General features: G+C 50.4%; 1 protein-coding gene across 2 annotated transcripts; it reads right to left on the minus strand.

The window, feature by feature from the left end:
* Nucleotides 1-9,856: 9,856 nt before the first annotated feature.
* On the minus strand, nt 9,857-21,568 carry LOC121578149 (proline/arginine-rich end leucine-rich repeat protein). 2 transcript variants are annotated; one of them, XM_041892302.2, is made up of 7 exons: nt 21,482-21,568; nt 12,262-12,697; nt 11,881-12,066; nt 11,530-11,687; nt 11,091-11,287; nt 10,844-10,922; nt 9,857-10,757 (listed from the first exon to the last, which is right to left on the minus strand). In XM_041892302.2, the coding sequence occupies exons 2-7, from the start codon at nt 12,691-12,693 to the stop codon at nt 10,667-10,669; spliced, it is 1,143 nt and encodes a 380-aa protein (XP_041748236.2). In that variant the 5' UTR covers nt 12,694-12,697; nt 21,482-21,568; the 3' UTR covers nt 9,857-10,666. The 2 variants fall into 2 exon arrangements, with proteins under 2 accessions (XP_041748236.2, XP_041748235.2); XM_041892301.2 differs by having other exon boundaries at nt 21,406-21,492.
* Between the last annotated feature and the right edge of the window lie 474 nt (nt 21,569-22,042).

The following is a 22,042-nucleotide window of genomic DNA, read 5'->3' on the forward strand; positions in this document are numbered from 1 at the left end:
CCCCGGACCTCGAGCGGGGACGTACGTCCGACCCACCGGACACTGTGGAGGGCTAGGGGTCGGTGCGCAACGCCCGCTCGATCTCAGTATCGACCTCCCATACCACCAGTGCAACCAGACAAGACTTAGGTAGTATGGGGAGTGGGCTCTACGGACCTCTCCTCCGTGTCATATCGCAGAGACAGGGCATCTGCCTTCCCGTTCTGGGACCCAGGGATGTAAGTGATCTTAAACACGAACCGGGCTAGAAACATAGTCCACCGAGCCTGGCGAGGATTCAGTCTCCTAGCTGCCCGAATGTATTCCAGGTTACGGTGGTCAGTCAAAATGAGAAAAGGGTGTTGAGCCCCCTCAAGCCAATGCCTCCACACCTTTAGGGCTTGTACCACGGCTAACAACTCCCTGTCCCCTACGTCATAATTACGCTCCGCCGGACTGAGCTTCTTCGAATAAAAAGCACAGGGGCGGAGTTTAGGTGGTGTGCCGGACCGTTGTGAGAGAACGGCCCCGATACCGGCTTCAGACGCGTCCACCTCCACTTGGAATGGTAAAGCGGGATCCGGGTGCGCCAGCACCGGAGCCGAGGTAAACAGGTCCTTCAGTCTCCCAAAGGCCCTGTCCGCCTCAGCTGACCACCGCAAGCGCACCGGACCCCCCTTCAGAAGGGACGTTATGGGAGCTGCCACTGTCCAAAACCCCGGATAAATCTCCGGTAGTAATTCGCAAAACCCAAGAACCGCTGCACCTCTTTAACCGTGGTTGGGGTTTGCCAATTACGCACGGCTGACACACGGTCAACCTCCATCTTCACCCCTGACGCAGACAACTGATAACCGAAAAAAGGAGACCGACTCCTGGAAGAACAGACATTTCTCTGCCTTGACATACAGGTCATGCTCCAACAACCTCCTCAACACTCGGCGCACCAGGGCTACATGCTCGGCTCGGGTAGAACTGTACACCAGAATATCATCTATGTACCACGACTACTCCCTGCCCCTGCATGTCCCGGAAAATCTCATCTACAAAGGATTGGAAGACTGATGGAGCATTCATTAACCCGTATGGCATGACGAGATACTCGTAATGACCGGAGGTAGTACTAAATGCTGTCTTCCATTCATCGCCCTCTCTAATGCGCACCAAGTTATATGCGCTCCTGAGGTCCAATTTTGTGAAGAACCGTGCCCGTGTAATGACTCCGTCATAGTCGCAATCAGAGGGAGTGGATAACTATATTTTACAGTAATCTGATTGAGACCGCGGTAATCAATACACGGGCGCAAACCTCCATCCTTCTTCTTCACAAAAAGAAGCTCGAGGACGCGGGCGAAGTGGAGGGCCGTATGTATCCCTGTCTCAGAGACTCGGCAATGTATGTCTCCATCGCCCTCTTCTCCTCTTGTGACAAAGGATACACATGGCTCCGCGGGAGCGCAGCTCCTGCCTGGAGGTCTATCGCACAATCCCCCTGTCTATGAGGCGGCAACCGCGCCGCTCTCGTCTTGCTAAACACGAGTGCTAAATCCTCATACTCGGAGGGAATGTGCAGTGCGGGCATTTGGTTTGGACTCTCCACCGAGGTCGCCCCTACGGAAACACCCAGACATAGCCCCTCACACTTGGCAGACCACCCCTTAAGAGCCTTCTCTCGCCACGAAATAGTAGGATCATGGGTAATCAACCAGGAAGCCCCAGTACCACCGGATACGCAGGAGAGTCGATCAGATAGAGCTGAATCGTCTCCTCATGACCCCCCTGCGTCTCCATCCTAAGTGGCACTGTGACCTCCCTAATCAACCCGGATCCTAACGGACGGCTATCTAGGGCATGTACTGGGAAAGGATTATTGACCGAAAGAAGAGGGATCCCTAACTCTACACAGAATTTACGATCTACAAAATTCCCAGCTGCGCCTGAATCTACTAGCGCCTTATGCTGGGAACGAGGTGCAACCTGTGGAAAACAAACAGGTATAGTTATGTGTACGACAGAAAGCTCTGGGTAAGTGGGGCGCTTCCTCACCTGGGAGGACTCCCCAATGCGTGGCCTGCCTTCTCTTCCACCAGGAGACCCTCCCCAGCACCTAGCCACGGTGTGCCCTCCACGGCCACAGTTGGTGCAGGGGACGGCCCCCCTCGGGCTCCTTCTCCTCTGTTCTCTAGCGCCAGCACCTCCGAGCTCCATAGGACTCGGCTCGGAGGCGCTGGAGGGTGGAATGGGCGACCCCCACCCGGGACGCCCGCGAGTAGCGAGCAGGGTGTCCAGCCGAATGGCCATGTCAACCAATTGGTCAAACGAAAGCGTGGTATCCCTACACGCCAACTCTCGCTGGACGTCCTCCCGGAGACTGCAGCGGAAGTGATCTATGAGGGCCCGCTCATTCCACCCTGCATCTGCCGCTAGAGTCCGGAACTCCAGTGCAAACTCCTGAGCGCTCCTCATCCCCTGCCGGAGGTAGAATAGACGCTCCCCCGCCGCCTTCCCCTCTGGTGGATGGTCAAACACTGCACGGAAGCGGCGGGAGAACTCCGCATAGGTGATAGTAGCGGCGTCTATTCTCCTCCATTCGGCGTTGGCCCACTCCAACGCCTTGCCGGTGAGACAGGAGATGAGGGCGGAAACGCTCTCGTGTCCCGAGGGTGCCGGGTGTACGGTGGCGAGGTAGAGTTCCACTTGCAGCAGGAACCCTTGACACCCGGCAGCGGTGCCGTCGTACGCCCTCGGGAGCGAGAGCCGAATCCCACTGGGTTCCGGAAGTTGGACAGGCGGACTGATCGATGGTGATGGTGTGGTAGGTGGAGGCGTGGGTACCCCGCTGGTCTCCCATCGATGGAGGGTGTTCATAACTCTATCCAGAGCGTGTCCGATTTGATTGATCCTGTCCTCCTGTCCACGAAGACGCTCCTCGATAATTTCACTGGGTGCGGTAGCTCCTGCTGATTCCATGATCGGTGTGTAATTATGTCAGGGTTGAGTGTAGAGGTGGTGTAGAATCAGGCGCAGGACACACAGAGGTTACGAACAGCGTCTTTAGTAAAGTCCAAAATGAGCCAAACACGGCAACAGGCTACAGGCGAACTTTACGCACAACAGTAAAGTATGCTAAGGCGCACAAAGTGCGGAACTCTCTCTCAAAACACAAAATACAGAGAGAACAGAAAATGTCGAACTAGCACACAACGTGACACGGAAACAATTACACACAACACCTGACCAAACTCAAGAGAACTAAATAGGACACCTAATAAACACTAATAAGGAACAGGTGTAGCAACACAGACAAAACCAATCAAACATAGAAACATAGAACGGTGGCAGCTAGTACTCGGAGACGACGACCGCAAAGCCTGCCCGAACAAGGAGAAGGCGCAGCCTCGGCCGAAACCGTGACAGTACCCCCCTTGACGCGCGGCTCCAGCCGTGCGCCGACCCCGGCCTCGGGGGACGACCAGGAAGACGCGGAGCAGGGCGCGTGGGATGACCACGATGGAACTCGGTCAGCAGAGACGGGTCTAGGATGTCCCTCCTCGGCACCCAGCACCGCTCCTCCGGGCCGTACCCCTCCCACTCCACGAGATATTGGAGACCCCCATCCGGCGTCTCGAATCTAGGATGGACCGAACAGTGTACGCCGGAGCCCCTCGATGTCCAACGGGGGCGGAGGAGTCTCTTCTATCTCATAGTCCTGGAGTGGACCAGCTACCACCGGCCTGAGGAGAGACACATGGAACGAGGGGTTAATATTCTTGTAATCAATGGGCAGTTGTAACCTGTAACACACCTCGTTCAATCTCCTCAGGACTTTAAACGGCCCCACAAACCGCCGACCCAGCTTCCGGCAGGGCAGGCGGAGGGGCAGGTTTCTGGTCGAGAGCCAGACTCGATCTCCAGGTGCGTACACTGGCCCCTCACTGCGGTGGAGATCGGCGCTCGTCTTATGTCGACGGATGGCCCGCTGCAGGTGGACGTGTGCAGCGTTCCCACGTCTCCTCCGAGCGCCGCACCCACTCATCCACCGCAGGGGCCTCGATCTGGCTCTCATGCCAAGGTGCCAGAACCGGCTGGTACCCTAACACACACTGGAAAGGGGTTAGTTTAGTGGAGGAGTGGCGGAGAGAGTTCTGTGCCATCTCTGCCCAGGGAACATATCTCGCCCACTCCTCCGGCCGGCCCTGGCAATACGACCTCAGAAACCTACCCACATCCTGGTTGACACGTTCGACCTGCCCATTACTCTCCGGGTGGTAACCCGAGGTAAGGCTCACCGAAACCCCCAACCGTTCCATAAACACTCTCCAAACTCTGGAGGTAAACTGGGGGCCTCGATCAGACACTATATCCTCGGGTACCCCGTAATGCCTGAAGACGTGGGTAAATAGAGCCTCAGCGGTCTGTAGGGCAGTGGGAAGACCCGGCATGGGAAGGAGACGACAGGCCTTCGAGAACCGATCCACAACGACCAGGATGGTGGTATTCCCCTGGGAGGGGGGAAGGTCTGTAACAAAATCCACCGAGAGGTGAGACCAGGGTCGTTGTGGAACGGGCAGGGGTTGTAACTTACCCCTGGGCAAGTGTCTGGGCGCCTTACACTGGGCACACACCGAGCAGGAGGAGACATAAATCCTCACATCCCTGGCTAACGTTGGCCACCAGTACTTTGTGCTAAGGCAGTGCACTGTCCGGCCAATACCTGGATGCCCAGAGGAGGGTGACGTGTGAGCCCAATAAAGGAGTCGATCCCGGACCTCGAGCGGGACGTACGTCCGACCCACCGGACACTGTGGAGGGCTAGGGTCGGTGCGCAACGCCCGCTCGATCTCCGTATCGACCTCCCATACCACCAGTGCAACCAGACAAGACTTAGGTAGTATGGGAGTGGGCTCTACGGACCTCTCCTCCGTGTCATATCGCAGAGACAGGGCATCTGCCTTCCCGTTCTGGGACCCAGGGATGTAAGTGATCTTAAACACGAACCGGGCTAGAAACATAGTCCACCGAGCCTGGCGAGGATTCAGTCTCCTAGCTGCCCGAATGTATTCCAGGTTACGGTGGTCAGTCAAAATGAGAAAAGGGTGTTGAGCCCCCTCAAGCCAATGCCTCCACACCTTTAGGGCTTGTACCACGGCTAACAACTCCCTGTCCCCTACGTCATAATTACGCTCCGCCGGACTGAGCTTCTTCGAATAAAAAGCACAGGGGCGGAGTTTAGGTGGTGTGCCGGACCGTTGTGAGAGAACGGCCCCGATACCGGCTTCAGACGCGTCCACCTCCACTTGGAATGGTAAAGCGGGATCCGGGTGCGCCAGCACCGGAGCCGAGGTAAACAGGTCCTTCAGTCTCCCAAAGGCCCTGTCCGCCTCAGCTGACCACCGCAAGCGCACCGGACCCCCCTTCAGAAGGGACGTTATGGGAGCTGCCACCTGTCCAAAACCCCGGATAAATCTCCGGTAGTAATTTGCAAAACCCAAGAACCGCTGCACCTCTTTAACCGTGGTTGGGGTTTGCCAATTACGCACGGCTGACACACGGTCAACCTCCATCTTCACCCCTGACGCAGACAACTGATAACCGAAAAAGGAGACCGACTCCTGGAAGAACAGACATTTCTCTGCCTTGACATACAGGTCATGCTCCAACAACCTCCTCAACACTCGGCGCACCAGGGCTACATGCTCGGCTCGGGTAGAACTGTACACCAGAATATCATCTATGTACACGACTACTCCCTGCCCCTGCATGTCCCGGAAAATCTCATCTACAAAGGATTGGAAGACTGATGGAGCATTCATTAACCCGTATGGCATGACGAGATACTCGTAATGACCGGAGGTAGTACTAAATGCTGTCTTCCATTCATCGCCCTCTCTAATGCGCACCAAGTTATATGCGCTCCTGAGGTCCAATTTTGTGAAGAACCGTGCCCCGTGTAATGACTCCGTCATAGTCGCAATCAGAGGGAGTGGATAACTATATTTTACAGTAATCTGATTGAGACCGCGGTAATCAATACACGGGCGCAAACCTCCATCCTTCTTCTTCACAAAAAAGAAGCTCGAGGACGCGGGCGAAGTGGAGGGCCGTATGTATCCCTGTCTCAGAGACTCGGCAATGTATGTCTCCATCGCCCTCTTCTCCTCTTGTGACAAAGGATACACATGGCTCCGCGGGGAGCGCAGCTCCTGCCTGGAGGTCTATCGCACAATCCCCCTGTCTATGAGGCGGCAACCGCGCCGCTCTCGTCTTGCTAAACACGAGTGCTAAATCCTCATACTCGGAGGGAATGTGCAGTGCGGGCATTTGGTTTGGACTCTCCACCGAGGTCGCCCCTACGGAAACACCCAGACATAGCCCCTCACACTTGGCAGACCACCCCTTAAGAGCCTTCTCTCGCCACGAAATAGTAGGATCATGGGTAATCAACCAGGGAAGCCCCAGTACCACCGGATACGCAGGAGAGTCGATCAGATAGAGCTGAATCGTCTCCTCATGACCCCCCTGCGTCTCCATCCTAAGTGGCACTGTGACCTCCCTAATCAACCCGGATCCTAACGGACGGCTATCTAGGGCATGTACTGGGAAAGGATTATTGACCGAAAGAAGAGGGATCCCTAACTCTACACAGAATTTACGATCTACAAAATTCCCAGCTGCGCCTGAATCTACTAGCGCCTTATGCTGGGAACGAGGTGCAACCTGTGGAAAACAAACAGGTATAGTTATGTGTACGACAGAAAGCTCTGGGTAAGTGGGGCGCTTCCTCACCTGGGAGGACTCCCCAATGCGTGGCCTGCCTTCTCTTCCACCAGGAGACCCTCCCCAGCACCTAGCCGCGGTGTGCCCTCCACGGCCACAGTTGGTGCAGGGGACGGCCCCCCTCGGGCTCCTTCTCCTCTGTTCTCTAGCGCCAGCACCTCCGAGCTCCATAGGACTCGGCTCGGAGGCGCTGGAGGGTGGAATGGGCGACCCCCACCCGGGACGCCCGCGAGTAGCGAGCAGGGTGTCCAGCCGAATGGCCATGTCAACCAATTGGTCAAACGAAAGCGTGGTATCCCTACACGCCAACTCTCGCTGGACGTCCTCCCGGAGACTGCAGCGGAAGTGATCTATGAGGGCCCGCTCATTCCACCCTGCATCTGCCGCTAGAGTCCGGAACTCCAGTGCAAACTCCTGAGCGCTCCTCATCCCCTGCCGGAGGTAGAATAGACGCTCCCCGCCGCCTTCCCCTCTGGTGGATGGTCAAACACTGCACGGAAGCGGCGGGAGAACTCCGCATAGGTGATAGTAGCGGCGTCTATTCTCCTCCATTCGGCGTTGGCCCACTCCAACGCCTTGCCGGTGAGACAGGAGATGAGGCGGAAACGCTCTCGTGTCCCGAGGGTGCCGGGTGTACGGTGGCGAGGTAGAGTTCCACTTGCAGCAGGAACCCTTGACACCCGGCAGCGGTGCCGTCGTATGCCCTCGGGAGCGAGAGCCGAATCCCACTGGGTTCCGGAAGTTGGACAGGCGGACTGATCGATGGTGATGGTGTGGTAGGTGGAGGCGTGGGTACCCCGCTGGTCTCCCATCGATGGAGGGTGTTCATAACTCTATCCAGAGCGTGTCCGATTTGATTGATCCTGTCCTCCTGTCCACGAAGACGCTCCTCGATAATTTCACTGGGTGCGGTAGCTCCTGCTGATTCCATGATCGGTGTGTAATTATGTCAGGGTTGAGTGTAGAGGTGGTGTAGAATCAGGCGCAGGACACACAGAGGTTACGAACAGCGTCTTTAGTAAAGTCCAAAATGAGCCAAACACGGCAACAGGCTACAGGCGAACTTTACGCACAACAGTAAAGTATGCTAAGGCGCACAAAGTGCGGAACTCTCTCTCAAAACACAAAATACAGAGAGAACAGAAAATGTCGAACTAGCACACAACGTGACACGGAAACAATTACACACAACACCTGACCAAACTCAAGAGAACTAAATAGGACACCTAATAAACACTAATAAGGAACAGGTGTAGCAACACAGACAAAACCAATCAAACATAGAAACATAGAACGGTGGCAGCTAGTACTCCGGAGACGACGACCGCCGAAGCCTGCCCGAACAAGGAGAAGGCGCAGCCTCGGCCGAAACCGTGACAGTGACAATGTTAAGCTTTAGCTGGTATTATTCTTTACAGAGTCAAATGTATTTGTCCAGGCCTCAATTGTTCCTTGACTAGCACCATTCATTCTCACTGTCGATAATTCTAACATTATAATTTCTAATAGTAGCTGTATCCACTAGTGAATTGGGTGAGAGTGAGGTAATTGCCATCTAAGAACCAACATCTTTTTTTGCTGCAGTGCTGCCTGCCAGCAGTAATATCACTGATTAATTGAGAAATGCAAAGAGCTATCATCATTAAGTACAGTACTGCAGATGCAAAGAATTGAATATTTACATTCATGCACTTCTAAATGAATTTTGTAACTTTGTCCCAGAAGCATTTAACTGCAGGGCTCTCCCACATCATATGAAGGAATGTGCCTACCTGATTTAGGGGACACTGAACAGCTTGGATTTGGGTCCAATTTCATCATAAAACGTTTCCTTGGTGTTAAATACAGTCTGTGAACAAATGTAAAATGTGTAAATTGATGGCTCGGATTACAGGATGCCAAGGTCCTTATGGAGCAGGTGTGTTTCTTGGAGCGTTGCTACAGTATATCAATACAGTTTCTTGCTTGGATATCAAGACAGCTGTAACGTTTGAGAGGAAAATTTAGTCCTTTTAAATTCCAAGACAGAATAGCTAGTGTTGCCATTGTTTTTCAGAAAGGAATGTTAAATTAATGATAAAGTTGTTCTCTTTAGTGTTGATAAGCCCATGGATGCGCATCAAAAAGCAGGACCCACAGGGAAACTCACATCTGTTTCTAAAAGACAACAAACTGACTAATTCTCCTGTGTGTACATCTGTGTGAGTGTGCACATACGTGTGTGTGTGTGTGTGTGTCTGTTTATATATTCTGCACATACAGTATGGTTCTTCAGACAGACAGGCAGATAAGCAGATAATAATTCACTTCACATGGCCAATTGTCTGTCTCTAACCTGCAGCCCATTATGCTCTCTCCCTGCCTCTATGGCTGGCTCTCTGGCTGGCTCTCTGGCTGACTCTCTCCCTGCATCTCTGGCTGGCTCTCTCCCTGCCTCTCTCGCTGGCTCTCTCCCTGCCTCTCTTGCTGGCTCTCTCCCTGCCTCTCTCGCTGGCTCTCTCACTGCTTCTCTCCCTGCCCCTCTCTCTGGCTCTCTCTCTGGCTCTCTCTCTGCGTCTCTCCCTGCCTCTCTCGCTGGCTCTCTCACTGCCTCTCTGGCTGGCTCTCTCCCTGCCTCTCTCCCTGGCTCTCTCTCTGCTTCTCTCCCTGCCTCTCTCGCTGGCTCTCTCCCTGCCTCTCTCCCTGGCTCTCTCGCTGGCTCTCTCGCTGCCTCTCTCCCTGCCCCTCTCTCTCTGCCTCTCTCTCTGGCTCTCTCGCTGCCTCCCTATAACAGCAGCAGTCATATGAATGGGTTTGCCAGACCATATAGAAAGAATGGGTTGCCAGGTACAGGGATGACAGTGATAGCAGGGCTGCCCAACCCTCTTCCTGGAGATCTACCGTCCTGTGGGTTTTCAGTCCAACCCTAATTTAACACAAATTAGTGCTGGACTGAAAACCTACAGGACGGTAGATCTCCAGGAAGAGGGTTGGGCAGCCCTGGATTATAGCTTCATGGTCGTGAGGAGGTAGTGGAGACTGTGCTTTCAGACAGCTCCAGCAGAGGGCGACAATGAACACACACTCAGAAGGACAGGAATGATGTGGCTAGGAAAGGATACATGATTAGCCCAAGAGCGCATTTTATTTATTTTATTTGTACAGAACTGCTTTATACAAAACAAACAGGGATACAATTACTTTTATACAAAGTACCTCAAAAACACAGATACACCGAGGACATTTTAAACTACATGGTAGTCACGTTTTTAACCTGTTTTTCATTCACCAAATGCCTTACCTGTGTATTGGCCATTGTTATGCTCCTCTCCTACCCCAGATGTGGTGTTACAGTACATTCATAATGTGCAAAGAGTAATCATACCCTAATCGTAACTACACTATATTTGTAGCATGTCAGTCAATGTACCTTTATTTTTCATCCGCCACTTGTTCCATTATTCTATGGTACTTATACTGCCTTAATATTATAAACACAACTTACAGATAAAACAACTCCTATCTTACTGTAACTGCAGATACATCCATGCTCCAAAGACGTAGTTTTATAAATATTTGTATTGACGCTTTAAAATCTTTCAGCTGTGAAATATTCCTGAAGTTGTCAAAGCCATACAGTTAGCATTTTACTCAGGTTATCTGGCACCATTTCACCCATCTAAAATACTAGTGTGTGTGTTATGTGGTTGTGTGTGTGCGTGTGTTGTTGTGCATGTGCGTGTGACTGCCTTTGTGCACGCATGTCTGTTTGTGTCCAATTCAGCGTGTTTGCGTGTCTGTGTGTGGCCTTGCGTGCATCTGCATGCGTTTGCTGCCATTTGCTGACTGTGTGTGTGTGTGTGTGTGTGTGTGTGTGTGTGTGTGTGTGTGTGCGTGTGTGTGTGTGTGTGTACTAAGTCCAGGCCTGACTCTAGATGACGATAGACTTGAGGTGTCTGAAACACATGATGATGTCCAGAGGGACAGGAGGACTCAGATGGTTCCCATCCAGACGCAGGTACCTGTTGGGTATCAATCAATCAATTGATCAATCATTCATTCATTCATTCATTCAATCAATCAAACTGTGTTGTGAATATTATATTACCTGAGTCTGGGCATAAGAGCCTCATCAGTCAGACTCTCAGAGGACAGACTGAACGGACACAGCTGGGTCCCGTTAATACCTGACACATGAAAACACACACACACACACACACACAAGTCACTCAATGCTGTCGTGGTTATGTTACTTATGGTTGCATCTCCATTGTGTGTTACTTATTCTCAATGCTGTTATGGTTGTAATGTGGTCATGCTACAGACCTATTACGGCCTTATGTTAGGCTACTCACTCTCAATGCTGTTGTGGTTGAGATGCAGGTGCTCCAGCTGGGGGTTGAACAGGGGGACGGAGGTGAGCTGGTTGTGGGCCAGGTGAAGATCTAGCAGGGTGGAAACGTTGAACACAGCCTTAGGTACTCCCTTATCACTTAGCTGGTTGTAGTTGAGCCTCACAAACGCCAGGTTGGAGAAGCCTTGGAAGTAGTCCCTGCATTGGGAAGACAAGTGGGTTACTGTAAATAGTGGGTTGTTGCAGTATTTCGAGGTTGTTGAAATAAACGTTTGTAATTCCAAGTGCTTAGAGGATAGAGAGTTCAGCACACTGTCATTCTTGTGTGCTTTACTGGATCTCAAATCAACGTTTTGGATCTCACACCAATGTTTTGGTCAATAGATCATGTGTGTATGCGTACGTGTGAATACCTGCATCGTGCATGCATGTGTGCTTACTTAGGGATGTCGTCGATGTTGTTCCTGTCCAGGAATAGTTGTGTGATGCCGTTGGGGATGTTAGCTGGCATCTTCTTCAGGATGTTGTGGGCCAAGTTCAGCTGAACCAGGTTCTTCAGGTCTTTAAAAGTGTTCTTCCCCATGTCACTGTCACTCAACTAAACACAACAGAGAAATACACAGGGATAATTAACATTGAGTGAGTGTGTGAGAGTGTGTGCGTTTGTGTGTGCATGCATGTGTGTGTGTGTTTGTGCGTGTCCGTGTGCATACATGCCTGTGTGCATGCGTTTGTATGTGTGTGTGTGCATGCATGCGTGTGTATGTTTGTGCATTTGCATGTGTGTGTACCTTGTTGTGGTGCAGGTCAAGCAGAGCGAGGTGCTCCATCTTGCCGAAAGCTCCAGAGGGGATCTTGGAGATCTGGTTGTGGCTGAGTCTGAGCTGCTCCAACCCAGCTGGCAGGTCATGAGGAACCTCCTTCAACTGGTTCCTATCCATGTAGAGAAACAGCAGACCGGGTACCTTCTCAAACACCTGGAACACAGAGAGACAGAGAGAGAGACAGAAGGAGAGACAGCGACATAGACAGAGAGACAGACAGTGAGTGATAGAGAGAGAGAGACAGAGAGAGACAAATAGCTAAATAAAAAAGAAAGATGGGATAATGAAAATAAGTGAATGCATGACTAACTAAATAAACAAAATAAATAAATAGAAAAAAGCTCCCACCTGCTTGTCCACTTTTTTTATGCGGTTGTTGGCCATGTCAACCCATCGCAGCTCGGTGGCGTTGTTGAAGGGTTCCGCTGTTACCACAGAGATGTAGTTGTTCTGCAGGTAAAGGTAGTGGACTCTCGACGGGATCACTGGGACTGTACGGAGGTTCCGGTTCTCACAATAGAGGGCGTTGGGGAAGGAGGGGGGGCAGAAACACTCACGGGGACAGTCAGGGAACATGGAGGGGGGGCCAAGGATGGGAGGGGGGAAGTCTGTGGGCTCCTGGGGTTCCAGTTCATCAGGTGGCGGGTCAGGCTTGAAGGAGGGGCGCTTGGTGGCCTTAGGAGGCTTAGGAGGTTTCTTAGGTCGTGGTCTCTGGGAGAACACTGCCCCCATCAGGAGACAGAGCACCAGGGCAGAGTAGAGTCCCACACCTGCCTTCATTGTTCTGGATGGATGGATGGATGGATGGATGGATGGATGGATGGATGGATGGATAGATAGAGAGAGAGAGAGAGAGAGAGAGAGAGAGAGAGAGAGAGAGAGAGAGAGAGATAGGAATTGAGAGAGAGAGGAATTGAGAGAGACATTTAATTGAATTGAGAGAGAGACAGACAGACAGACAGACCCGAGACAAGGCAAAAAGGGCCTTCTACGCCATCAAAAGGAACATCAAATTTGACATCCCAGTTAGGATCTGGCTTAAAATACTCCACTCAGTTATAGAACCCATTGCCCTCTATGGTTGTGAGGCCTGGGGTCCACTCACCAACCAATAATCCACAAAATGGGAAAAACACCCAATTGAGGCTCTGCATGCAGAATTCTGCAAAAATATCCTCAACACAAAACCCAAATAATGCATACAGAGCAGAATTAGGACTATACCCTCTAATTATCCAAATCCAGAAAGGAGCTGTTAAATTCCACAGCCACCTAAAGGAAAGTGATGCCCAAACCCTTCCATCACAAAGCCCTAACCTACAGAGAGATTAACCTAGAGAAGAGTCCCCTCAGCCAGCTGGTTCTGTGGCTCTGTTTACGAACACAAACAGACTCCACAGAGCCCCAGGACAGCAACACAATTAGCCCCAACCAAAACTACTTGACACATTGGAAAGAATCAACCAAAAAAACGGAGCAAATTGGAACGCTACCTTGCCCTAAACAGAGAGTACACAGCGGCAGAATACCAGACCACTGTGACTGACCCAAAACTAAGAAAAGTCTTGACTATGTACAGACTCAATGAGCATAGCCTTGCAATTGAGAGAGGTCGCCATAGGCAGACCTGGCTCTCAAGAGAAGACAAGATATGTGACCACTGTCCATAAAATTAGGTGAAAACCGAGCTGCACTTTCTAACCTCCTGCCAAATGTACGACCATATGAGACACATCCCTCAAATTAAACAAACCCACAAAGAATTCGAACACAAATCAAATCCCAGCAGCAAAATGTGTGACCCCCGTTACTCTCTTGAAACTTTTTGCTTGTGTAGTAATGTTTACTGTTAATGTCTGATTGTTTTTGTCTTTGTGTTGTTTAATTTCCTTTGTTGGTTTTTGTTGTTGTTGTATTGTTTGAGTTTTTTCACTTGCTTTGGCAATGTAAATACGTTTCCCAAGCCAATAAAGCAACTTTGAAATGAATTGAATTGACAGAGAGACAGAGAGACAGAGCGAGACACACACAGACAGAGAGACAGAGACAGAGAGACAGAGAGACAGAGACCGCGAGACAGCGAGACAGAGAGACACAAGACAGAGCGACAGTGAGACAGAGACAGAGAGACAGAGCGACAGAGCAACAGAGAGACAGAGCGACAGAGAGACAGAGACTGAGTGACAGAGAGACAGAGACAGTGGGACAGAGAGACAGAGACAGAGCGACAAAGAGACAGAGACAGAGCGACAGAGACAGAGCGACAAAGAGACAGACAGAGTGACAGAGAGACAGACAGAGCGACAGAGAGACAGACAGAGCGACAGAGAGACAGACAGAGCGACAGAGAGAAAGAGCGACAGAGAGACTGAGCGACACAGAGGGAGACTGAGTGACAGAGAGACAGAGACAGTGTGACAGAAAGACAGAGACAAAGCGAAAGAGAGACAGAGACAGAGCGACAGAGAGACAGAGACAGAGCGACAGAGAGACAGACAGAGTGACAGAGAGACAGACAGAGCGACAGAGAGACAGACAGAGCGACAGAGAGATAGAGAGAGCGACAGAGAGACAGACAGAGCGACACAGAGACAGAGCGACAGCGAGACAGAGACAGAGCGACAGCGAGACAGAGACAGAGAGACAGAGAGACAGAGCGACAGAGCGACAGAGACAGAGCGACAGAGACAGAGCGACAAAGAGACAGACAGAGTGACAGAGAGACAGACAGAGCGACAGAGAGACAGACAGAGCGACAGAGAGACAGAGCGACAGAGAGACTGAGCGTTACAGAGAGAGACAATGACTGAGTGACAGAGAGACAGAGACAGTGTGACAGAAAGACAGAGACAAAGCGACAGAGAGACAGAGACAGAGCGACAGAGAGACAGAGACAGAGCGACAGAGAGACAGACAGAGTGACAGAGAGACAGACAGAGCGACAGAGAGACAGACAGAGCGACATAGAGACAGACAGAGCGACAGAGAGACAGACAGAGCGACACAGAGACAGAGCGACAGCGAGACAGAGACAGAGTGACAGCGAGACAGAGACAGAGAGACAGAGAGACAGAGGGACAGAGCGACAGAGAGACAGAGACAGAGCGACAGAGAGACAGACAGAGTGACAGAGAGACAGACAGAGCGACAGAGAGACAGACAGAGCGACATAGAGACAGACAGAGAGACAGACAGAGCGACACAGAGACAGAGCGACAGCGAGACAGAGACAGAGTGACAGCGAGACAGAGACAGAGAGACAGAGAGACAGAGTGACAGAGCGACAGAGAGACAGAGCGACAGAGAGACAGAGCAACAGAGAGACAGAGACTGAGTGACAGAGAGACAGAGCGACAGAGAGACAGAGACAGTGGGACAGAGAGACAGAGAAAGAGAGACAGAGACTGAGTGACAGAGCGACAAAGAGACAGAGACAGAGCGACAGAGAGACAGAGACAGAGCGACAGAGAGACAGAGACAGAGCGACTGAGACAGAGACAGAGCGACAGCGAGACAGAGACAGAGAGACAGAGAGACAGAGAGACAGAGCGACAGAGCGACAGAGCGACAGAGCGACAGAGACAGAGCGACAGAGACAGAGCGACAGAGACAGAGCGACAAAGAGACAGACAGAGTGACAGAGAGACAGACAGAGCGACAGAGAGACAGACAGAGCGACAGAGAGACAGACAGAGCGACAGAGAGACAGACAGAGCGACAGAGAGACTGAGCGTTACAGAGAGAGACAATGACTGAGTGACAGAGAGACAGAGACAGTGTGACAGAAAGACAGAGACAAAGCGACAGAGAGACAGAGACAGAGCGACAGAGAGACAGAGACAGAGCGACTGAGAGACAGACAGAGTGACAGAGAGACAGACAGAGCGACAGAGAGACAGACAGAGCGACATAGAGACAGACAGAGCGACAGAGAGACAGACAGAGCGACACAGAGACAGAGCGACAGCGAGACAGAGACAGAGTGACAGCGAGACAGAGACAGAGAGACAGAGAGACAGAGCGACAGAGCGGAGGAGACAGAGAGACAGAGCGACAGAGAGACAGAGCAACAGAGAGACAGAGACTGAGTGACAGAGAGACAGAGCGACAGAGAGACAGAGACAGTGGGACAGAGAGACAGAGAAAGAGAGACAGAGACTGAGTGACAGAGCGACAAAGAGACAGAGACAGAGCGACAGAGAGACAGAGACAGAGCGACAGAGAGACAGAGACAGAGCGACTGAGACAGAGAGACAGAGAGACAGAGACAGAGCGGCAGCGAGACAGAGACAGAGCGACAGCGAGACAGACAGAGCGACAGAGAGACAGACAGAGCGACAGTGAGACAGTCAGAGCAACAGAGAGACAGGCAGAGCGACAGAGAGACAGACAGAGCAACAGACAGAGCGACAGAGAGACAGAGAGAGCGAAAGAGAGACAGACAGAGCGACAGAGAGACAGAGAGAGACAGAGCGACACAGAGACAGAAAGACAGACTGAGTGACAGAGAGACAGACATAGGGACCGAGACAGTGCGACAGAAAGACAGAGACGGAGAGCTAGAGACAGAGATACAGAGACATAGCGACAGAGAGACAGAGAGACAGAGACAGATCGACAGAGAGACAGAGACAGAGCGACAGAGAGGCTGAGTGACAGAGAGACAGAGAGACAGAGACAGAAAGACAGAGACAGCGCGACAGAGACAGAGCGAGAGAGAGACAGAGAGACAGAGACAGAGCGACACAGAGACAGAAAGACAGACTGAGTGACAGAGAGACAGAGTGACAGAGAGACAGAGACATAGGGACCGAGACAGTGTGACAGAAAGACAGAGACGGAGAGATAGAGACAGAGATACAGAGACATAGCGACAGAGAGACAGAGCGTCAGAGAGACAGAGAGACAGAGTGACAGCGAGACAGAGACAGAGAGACAGAGAGACAGAGTGACAGAGCGACAGAGAGACAGAGAGACAGAGCGACAGAGAGACAGAGCAACAGAGAGACAGAGACTGAGTGACAGAGAGACAGAGCGACAGAGAGACAGAGACAGTGGGACAGAGAGACAGAGAAAGAGAGACAGAGACTGAGTGACAGAGCGACAAAGAGACAGAGACAGAGCGACAGAGAGACAGAGACAGAGCGACAGAGAGACAGAGACAGAGCGACTGAGACAGAGACAGAGCGACAGCGAGACAGAGACAGAGAGACAGAGAGACAGAGAGACAGAGAGACAGAGAGACAGAGCGACAGAGCGACAGAGCGACAGAGACAGAGCGACAGAGACAGAGCGACAGAGACAGAGCGACAAAGAGACAGACAGAGTGACAGAGAGACAGACAGAGCGACAGAGAGACAGACAGAGCGACAGAGAGACAGACAGAGTGACAGAGAGACAGACAGAGAGACAGAGAGACAGACAGAGCGACATAGAGACAGACAGAGCGACAGAGAGACAGACAGAGCGACACAGAGACAGAGCGACAGCGAGACAGAGACAGAGTGACAGCGAGACAGAGACAGAGAGACAGAGAGACAGAGCGACAGAGCGACAGAGAGACAGAGAGACAGAGCGACAGAGAGACAGAGCAACAGAGAGACAGAGACTGAGTGACAGAGAGACAGAGCGACAGAGAGACAGAGACAGTGGGACAGAGAGACAGAGAAAGAGAGACAGAGACTGAGTGACAGAGCGACAAAGAGACAGAGACAGAGCGACAGAGAGACAGAGACAGAGCGACAGAGAGACAGAGACAGAGCGACTGAGACAGAGAGACAGAGAGACAGAGACAGAGCGGCAGCGAGACAGAGACAGAGCGACAGCGAGACAGACAGAGCGACAGAGAGACAGACAGAGCGACAGTGAGACAGTCAGAGCAACAGAGAGACAGGCAGAGCGACAGAGAGACAGACAGAGCAACAGACAGAGCGACAGAGAGACAGAGAGAGCGAAAGAGAGACAGACAGAGCGACAGAGAGACAGACAGAGACAGAGCGACACAGAGACAGAAAGACAGACTGAGTGACAGAGAGACAGAGTGACAGAGAGACAGACATAGGGACCGAGACAGTGCGACAGAAAGACAGAGACGGAGAGCTAGAGACAGAGATACAGAGACATAGCGACAGAGAGACAGAGAGACAGAGACAGATCGACAGAGAGACAGAGACAGAGCGACAGAGAGGCTGAGTGACAGAGAGACAGAGAGACAGAGACAGAAAGACAGAGACAGCGCGACAGAGACAGAGCGAGAGAGAGACAGAGAGACAGAGACAGAGCGACACAGAGACAGAAAGACAGACTGAGTGACAGAGAGACAGAGTGACAGAGAGACAGAGACATAGGGACCGAGACAGTGCGACAGAAAGACAGAGACGGAGAGATAGAGACAGAGATACAGAGACATAGCGACAGAGAGACAGAGCGTCAGAGAGACAGAGAGACAGAGCGACAGAGAGACAGAGCGACAGAGATAGAGAGACAGAATAACAGAGAGACAGTGCGACAGAGACAGAGAGACAGAGTCAGAGCGACAGAGCGACAGAAAGACAGAGAGACAGAGAGACAGTGACAGAGCGCCAGAGACAGAGAGGGGGAGGAAAAGGAGATGTTGTCAAAAGTGTTATGGGAAATATGACATTTGGTAAAGAACCAGATATAAGCACCTTTTATATATGCCCCTTTATGTACTATGACTTTGCTTCTAAATCATTTGTTATGCAGTTTAAATGGGAGTTGTGAATGCGTCGTTAAACTTAAAAGTTTAAAGTGGATTACTTGCTAGCAGCCACTACAGTAAATGTTTTCCTCTAGCCTTTTGCAGGGGTTTGGTAATCTGCTTATATAAAGGCTGAGTTGAGAGCAGTGACCTGTGCAGGCGAAGCATGCAGACATGGTTCTCTTTAATGACTGGGTGAAGCATTAGCTTATCCTTTACAGCTGTACAGAGAGAGAGGTGAAGGGTGAGTTTTAAGAGGGAGGGAAGTGAAGGGTGAGTAATAGAGGGAGCTAAAGGATAAAGCCTCCATTGTGTGTTTTGGGGCTCTATTCAATCTGTAAAACTGAAGCATTACAGATTCCACGCTATAAATGTTAAGGTAATTTCAGATTGAGCTGACACATGCAGCATTTACCGTGAATGCAGTCTCCGGTAAAGCGGGAACATTGCCTTTCAATCACGCTGTAAAGCTGAACTTCCGTGATGCGGATTGAATAGAGCCCTTGGTCCAGTGTGAGTGGATCCTAACGAGGGGGAACAGAGGGGCTGGAGATCTGAGACGCCCAGCCTAGCAGGGGACCCTAAGTAGTGAGCTACAGTATCTTTCTATCTCTATCTCTCTCGCTCTCTATTTTTCTCTATGTCTCCCACTCTGTCTTCAGCTCTCTCTCTCTCTCTCTCTCTCTCTCTCTCTCTCTCTCTCTCTCTCTCTCTCTCTCTCTCTCTCTCTCTCTCTCTCTCTCTCTCTCTCTCACACAGCCTAGCATACAGGAGACCACATCAAACCAGTTGTTGGGCAGAGTTCCCAAGATACAACAAGTGACTACTCACAAAAATACAAGGTGTTATGGATCAGCATCTTACAAAAGTGTGGGATTGACTATGTTTTTCTGTGCTTTGTTTGTTGTGAGAAAGGCTTCTGTTGAGTCTGATAAATAGCTGAGAGTCATTGCAAAACTATTCTCCCAGCCAGAGTCTGTCCAGGCCAGGATAAACAGCTCTGAACTCCCCTTCCTCCCAAACTAATCGTGTTCCTGGCAATGCCACTCAGCCCAGAGTGTGATTTCACTTTTCCTCTCTCAGTAGTCCAGAACTCCAACAGCTATCATCAAGATGTTACGACTTAAGGACAGAGAGTTAGGGCTGTTGGTAGACAACGAGAGAGATTACATTCTGGAGTTCTGCACATCTATACTATAGTAACAGCTATGTGTCTGTGAGTTAGGGTTGTATATATGTATATATAAAGTAGATAGATAGATAACACATATAGATAGATAACACTCCAATACTCCGGGTTCAGCACATCTGAGTAAGAGTTGCCCACTTGCTCCAAGTTCATCCTGGAAAGATTATTAGAATCCTTCAACTTTATTAACTTTTCCATTGTCTATTTAATTGAGTCAATATAACATCTCCCGGGATTTATCTTTACTGCTCCACTGGAGTAAAGGGTTGGCAACTCTATTGAGTGGAGATCTAAAGTCTAGTCAGAAATGTGACTGGTAACACGTCAACCTTACTGGTTTACCTTACAGGCTATAGCTCCATCCCAAGAGGGCTTGGCTGTGACACACCATTTGGAAAATACTGAGACAGAAAGAGGAGGTTCTGCAGACAAGCAAGGAAAATCTTTGGACTGTCTGCATTGTTAAGCCTGCTTGAGATGGCAGGCAGATATATAGCCTGGCTGTCTAAACTCCTGGGTGACCCACATTCTAAAGGACATTTCGCCAAATGTCAAATAAGAAACTATGTTTTGGCAGAATTATATAGATGTTTTATAGCAAGTGTTAGACAATAGATAGATGTTGTATGATCAACAATGATCCATTTTCACAATGTTTCCGATGCAGCCTGCATTCTTGTCAATAATTAATTCAATTGACAGTTTTATTGCTGTGTAAAAACACAGTGATCCAATTCAACAGAACCAGTCCAGACCACAGCGCATTTTGACCAGACCACAGACCATTATGAAGGAATGAACGTTCCTCAGATGTTTCTGGAGATTTCAGAAAGCTTCTCCTCTCTTTTCAAAGACATTGATCAACAATAATCTGTATATAATTGTGACCTACCAATCCTAGCAGCTATAATTAGTCTATACATGTCAGAACAGTTCTCTGATGCACCTCCAAACAGACAGACAGAAAAACAGAGACAGACGCACAGACAGACTGACGTCTTGACAGACACCTGTACAGTTGTCAAGCCCTATGTGATTTAAATCTTAGAGCTGTAGAGGGTAGCGCGATATAGCCAAACACAGCAAAGCAATGTTTTCATAAGTCTGACTGTGAAAAATAACTTCACTTTCAGTTCAGTCTTTTAGCCACCAAGTACTACACTTCCATCAACTTGCAACAAGAAAGCAGCATGTTTAGCTTAACGAAATGGATAGGTGTGTCACTATTTATCTGAATGTCGCAGAGCAGCAGCGTTCTAGAATCTGCTTTGTGAGAGAACTTTAGCAGAAGGAACAAGCATTCCAGAAGCAACAAGCGTTCTAGAGCAAGCTCTCTCTTTGGGAGGAGAGGACAGTACCACTCTCATTCAGCATCTCTATAGAAACACACAGGCTCTGTTCACGTCAGCCTCTCTGCCAAGACACGTACACACAAACACACACTTCTCGTCCCACATACACCTCACACACTGTAAGACACACACACTCTCTCCTGGTCTTGCTCTGTTTACATGCTGTTATCGAGCGTGTCACATCTAATAGCGTCCCCCCTTGAGGAAAGAAACAACAAATATTGTCTTACCTGCCAATGGTACCTGCCCTCTTTTATCAAGTCGAGAGTTTTCTGTCTCTCTGCTCTCTGTCTCTCTTACCCTTACCTCTCTCTTCCTCTTCTCTCTTCCTCTCCCTCCCTCTCTCCTTCTCAGTGGACAAGCCTCCTATTGGGTTGGTTCCCTGGCTATTTTTCCCTCTGAAAGCCAGTGTTTCCCCCTCTCCTCCACAACCTCCCTCTCTCCTCTCCTCTCCCCTCCCCCCTCTCTCTGGCTCTCCACAGCAGAGATCAACAATTAATCTCGGTCACACTTTATTTGGATAGTCCGGATTTTCCATCTGTAGATGCTCTACAGATGATCATACTATCCACAAATGATCTGTTGATAAATAGGGTTAGGTTAAGAATAAGGGTTAGGGCAAGGGTTAAGCTTAGGGTTAGAGCTAGGGTTAGTATATAGTTAGTTTGTAGACTATCCAAATAAAGTGTTACCATCTCCACTGTTGAAGGATGTTTTCTCACTATACTCTATGTGTGAGTGTGTGTGTGTGTGTGTGTGTGTGTCTTTGTGCGCGCATTGGTTTAAAATAACTAGGTACAAATACTTTGAAGTATTAATTAAGTTGTTTTTAATTTACATGACAACCTGGGGAATAGTTACAGGGGA

The sequence above is a fragment of the Coregonus clupeaformis genome, chromosome 12 (assembly GCF_020615455.1).
Source record: "Coregonus clupeaformis isolate EN_2021a chromosome 12, ASM2061545v1, whole genome shotgun sequence".
NCBI lineage: Eukaryota > Metazoa > Chordata > Actinopteri > Salmoniformes > Salmonidae > Coregonus > Coregonus clupeaformis.